The 3535-nt window shown below is 36.4% G+C and overlaps 1 protein-coding gene across 1 annotated transcript; it reads right to left on the bottom strand.

Moving 5' to 3' along the window:
• Positions 1 to 1355: 1355 nt before the first annotated feature.
• LOC106619344 (protein terminus) lies at positions 1356 to 2838 on the bottom strand. The gene has a single exon (XM_014237388.3). The coding sequence runs from the start codon at positions 2545 to 2547 to the stop codon at positions 1441 to 1443; it is 1107 nt and encodes a 368-aa protein (XP_014092863.3). The 5' UTR covers positions 2548 to 2838; the 3' UTR covers positions 1356 to 1440.
• Positions 2839 to 3535: the final 697 nt, after the last annotated feature.

The raw sequence follows: 3535 nt of genomic DNA on the forward strand, positions 1-3535 counted from the left end.
TTGTGGCCACCGCAAACATCAGCAGCACCTGGCGGCGCTATCACAGTTAAGCCGCGACGAAATTTAGTGTTGAACTGATTAAATTTGAATTTAATTGGCACAGAAATTGGCGGAAATTGTTAAATGACAGCAATAAAGGAATTGAAAGTGATAAATTCCATAAAGATTGGAAGACAGTCTAAATTATTTCAATTTTCATTAAGGACAGATATAAGCTATGATATTTTATTTATTTAAATAATAAAATGTAAAAAAAATAAAACAGAACTGAATATATTAAAATAACTCTAAGGTAAGCTTTCATAATGCTCAGGGCTTTGAAAGAATTTCTGTTGAAACGTGTGTGATAAAGTTGTATTGTGTTTGGTAAAAATCGGATCATATAAGCAAAAGTGTAGGACTCATACACATATTTACATGTAAGCAGCTAAGTGAGCTTTTGAAATGTCGAAAGCTCCAACTGTAAATAATCACCAATTTAAATGCTTCATTAACTATTACTACTTATGAACTATGTTCAGCATATCAATGCAAATTTTTGTAAAAAGCAACCCTCAGAGCTTTCAAAAAGTTTTTTTGGTTAAACAAATAAAAAACGGTAGTTTTATTATTATTATTAGAATAAAGTAGGTTTTATAAAAAAAATATATTTTTTATTGAAGGATTTAAGTTGGTTTAACCATCTTTAAAAATTTTGAAAGCTCTCATCGTAAACAGTTAACTTTTGTTTTTTATAAATTTCAGCAAATAGTTTTATATTTATTATTATTATTATTAGAATGAAATAGGTTGTATACAAAAAAAAACAATATTTATTGAACAATTTATGTCGATTTAATAAGTTTTCAAAGCTTTGAAAGCTCTCATCGTAAGCAGCAAACTTTTATACTTACTTATAAACTTTCATAAATTTCATCAAGTAACCATTATTATAAGATACTTCATAATCAAGTAAATTATTGTAAATAGAAGCTTTTTGAACCCTGAGAACAACCAAAGGTTTTTGATAAACATTCACTGTAATTTGAAGAAAAAGTGTGCGGAAAAATTAGAACTATAAAAATATTGCAGTAAAAGGCAAAGAGCTTAGGTAAAGGGCTTAGAGGTCTTTAGAGCTTCTAAAGCTTTTCTACTCAAAGTTTTGGATGCTTTGTGTATATTAGACTCTAGATAGAGATATAGATAAGAATTTGGTCGTAGATGCACGAGCTAATTTAAGTTCAGTAGCATTCTCAATGAAAAGTTATTGAAAACCTAAAGGAATCAGGGCGATAGAGAAAGTGATTCACTCAAGCTATAAAACTTCGAGGAAAAAGGACCAATCCTGTCGATTAGTAAAATTAAATATAAATAGATTTCTCGTGTTTTACTTTTTCGTATATTTTGTTATATATTTAAGTAATAAATCTTTCCAAATATTATTATAAATTCACACAACCCTCATTCTATTATACCATACAGCGGCCAGTTGTAGTTGTCACAACGCATTTGTAAGCAGTGCTCGTAAATCTCCATATTTTCACCGTCCAGTTGAAGAATCTCAAAGCCGCGCCCACAATCGAGCGCCTTGTGCAACTGAAATTTAGTGCGTTGTGTAAAATTGGCCTTGCATTGGACACAGGTGTGCACATGATCCTCCTCATCGGTGCGTAGAAAGCGGGATATGTTCGAGATCTTCAAAAGTTGTTGTTGAATGCCATCGACACTCTGCAACAGTATATAATGAGCGCCACAGCCTATGCGATCCCATGCTTGTTGCGCGCTTTGCACTTCACCATCACATGCAGTGCTCGGACATTTACCGAGCTGATAGGGTACCACATACAACTCTTGCGTGCGCGCGCAATTGCGGAAGCAATACAGATTCGAATCAGCAGCAACCGCCGCGCTCACCGGCTGTGCGCTTGGTGCGGCGGTGGCGTGCTTCACACGATACTGCAGCGGCAGTATGCATTTCAAGGGTGCATTTGATGCTGACGCCATGATACGCAATTCGCGACGTACATAAATTTTTATGCGCTTCACGCTATACTCGGCAGCGCGTGTCGGATAACGAGCGAACATATAGGCTTCGATTTTTTCCAGCAGCATGAGAAATAGCACATCCACAGTCTCGCTAATATCCAGGTGATGCTCAAGCGCCGATTCGCTGCTGCAGAAAAGTAAATCCGTTTCGTTCAAGGCGCGCATATAGAAACTCAAACGAAAGTGTAGACACGCGGCGTTATGAAAAAGTAAGCGCAACAATTGCGGTATAGCTTGTATGCCGGCGTCCAGCAAGAATTCATTAGTGCTCCTGTTATGCTCGCTACATAGTATGAAATTTTTTATGCGCTGCTCCTCTATTGTTTTTAACAGCGCGCGTTGTTCGGCGCTGCAAAGCGTACGCCCTACACTGGACCAATGTTTCGAATATGCAGCGCGTACATCACATGTTGTGCTGCATGCGTCACACTCGTACACACGCCCGGCCATGCACCAGCGATGATGGAAGGTACGCGTACTGCCCTCAATGCTAAAGGTGTAGCTAGAGCGGAAGTAGGGCATGGCAAGTAGGCGGCGTAGTGTACGATGATGTATGGGTTGTGTTAGAACGCAGACTGTTGATTGTATTTTAATTGAATATGAACTGAGTAGAGTGCCGTCGTGCGTGTGCTTTTATACTTGCGCGTTACGAAGTGAATAAAGTGATATGTAGGGGGCGACAGGTAGCAGGGATGCAGGTAAAGGAGGTAAACAAGCGCTGTTTACGTAAAAAGTAGGTAATCTCTTCATAAAATGCCAAAAGATTTGCCAAGAATTCTTTTGTATAGCTTTTAGTACGTTCACGGTGGAAGGGTGGATTAGTTAAATACGTATCTTTTTCCATAATCGCAATTTTCGTAACAATAATAATCAATATAATATAATAATAATAATATCGTTACTTTTCTCTTTTCAATACATGCTGAGAAATATTATACCTTTCAATTTTATTTTCTTTATATATGAAAATTTCATTCGAGCTTTCACTAAAAGAAAAGAGCTTTGCTTGTATTTCATTATTACATCGGTAAGTTGCTCTTATTAATTTCGGAAGGTGTGTTGATAACTTGTCTAGGGTTTGGTATAACCTATGCGCTTTTAAAATTCAGTAAAGCTTTCACTAACTTTGCTGAGCTACTTTCCGAGAACTTTAACTCACTTTAAAGAACTTTCATTAACTTGAAAGAGCTTTTACTCAACATAGCAGTTTTAAAACATATAAAAAGTAAATAAACTGTATTTTTTAGACCCACAGTACTTGCTATTTGCATAAGCGGTTGTACACGGTTGTGAATTTCAAAAAATCATTTTTATGGTTTATGTGCCTATATATTGAATGTATATATATTTGAGCATATTCTCCGAAATTTGGAGTGGTTCCGGCAAAAGGTTTCGGAGATATGAGTATATTTGTTAGAATCTTGGTGTACAAAACTTAAAACGCGTTTTTCTCGAAACAATGTCTTCAGAGTCGGTGAGGAAAGTTGCTTCGAAACGACTGAACTGTTTG

The sequence above is a fragment of the Bactrocera oleae genome, chromosome 5 (genome assembly GCF_042242935.1).
Source record: "Bactrocera oleae isolate idBacOlea1 chromosome 5, idBacOlea1, whole genome shotgun sequence".
In the NCBI taxonomy this organism is placed as follows: domain Eukaryota; kingdom Metazoa; phylum Arthropoda; class Insecta; order Diptera; family Tephritidae; genus Bactrocera; species Bactrocera oleae.

Bases quoted from the DNA above. Each gene is read 5' to 3' on its own strand.
- LOC106619344 (XM_014237388.3), bottom strand. From the start codon at position 2,547: ATGCCCTACTTCCGCTCTAGCTACACCTTTAGCATTGAGGGCAGTACG.